Source organism: Nicotiana tomentosiformis, chromosome 3, assembly GCF_000390325.3.
Source record: "Nicotiana tomentosiformis chromosome 3, ASM39032v3, whole genome shotgun sequence".
Lineage (NCBI taxonomy): Eukaryota > Viridiplantae > Streptophyta > Magnoliopsida > Solanales > Solanaceae > Nicotiana > Nicotiana tomentosiformis.
In genome coordinates, this window is record NC_090814.1 from 74,272,789 (window position 1) to 74,273,643 (window position 855).

General features: G+C 44.2%; 1 protein-coding gene across 1 annotated transcript; it reads left to right on the top strand.

Moving 5' to 3' along the window:
* The first annotated feature begins 204 nt into the window (after window positions 1-204).
* LOC138908016 (uncharacterized) lies at window positions 205-579 on the top strand. Its single transcript, XM_070198646.1, has one exon. It carries the CDS (start codon window positions 205-207, stop codon window positions 577-579), a length of 375 nt encoding a protein of 124 aa, XP_070054747.1.
* The last annotated feature ends 276 nt before the right edge of the window (window positions 580-855 follow it).

Below are 855 nucleotides of genomic sequence, written 5' to 3' on the forward strand. Positions count from 1 at the left end.
ATTCAGATGGCACCGTATGAGGCTTTTTATGGTAGGAAGTGTCAGTCTCTGGTGGGTTGGTTTGAGCCGGGTGAGGCTAGGCTATTGGGTAAATATTTGGTTCAGGATGCTTTGGAAAAGGTTAAATTGATTCAGGGTTGACTTCGTACAACCCAATCCAGATAGAAGAGTTATGTAGAATTGAAGGCTCGCAATGTTGCATTCATGGTTGGGGAGGTTGTCTTGCTCCGAGTTTCTCCTGTGAAGGGTGTTATGAGGTTTGGAAGGAAAGGAAAAACTTGCCCTAGGTATATCGGGCCTTTTGAAATTCTTGAGAGGGTTGGAGAGGTGGCTTATAGACTTGCACTACCACCTAGTCTCTCTTCAGTTCATCCAGTGTTCCATGTTTCCATGCTCCGGAAGTATCACTGCGATCTGTCTCATATGTTAGACTTTAGCTCAGTCCAGTTGGACAAGGATCTATCTTATGTTGAGGAGTCAGTGCCCATTTTGGACAAGCAGGTTCAAAAGTTGAGGTTGAAGAACATTGTGTCAGTTAAGGTCCAGTTGAGGGGTCAGCCAGTTGAGGAGGCGACTTGAATGATCGAGCATGATATGCGTAGCCTTTATCCTCGTCTTTTTACCACTTTAGGTATGCCTCTATACTCATTAGAGGACGAACGTTTGTTTTAAGAGGGGGAGGATGTAACGACATGACAGGTCATTTTGAGAGTATGAGCCCTAATCCCCTGTTTATTTCTCCCTATGTTTCATTTTGTGGTTACATGACATGTCGGGTTCGGGAGAGTTTCGAAGTGAAATGGGACATATAGTCCCTATATTAGAAGTCTAAGTCGTAGGAGTTGTCCGTAGTTT

What these genes read in the sequence shown, in the direction of transcription:
- LOC138908016 (XM_070198646.1), top strand. Translation starts at nt 205, where the DNA reads ATGGTTGGGGAGGTTGTCTTGCTCCGAGTTTCTCCTGTGAAGGGTGTT.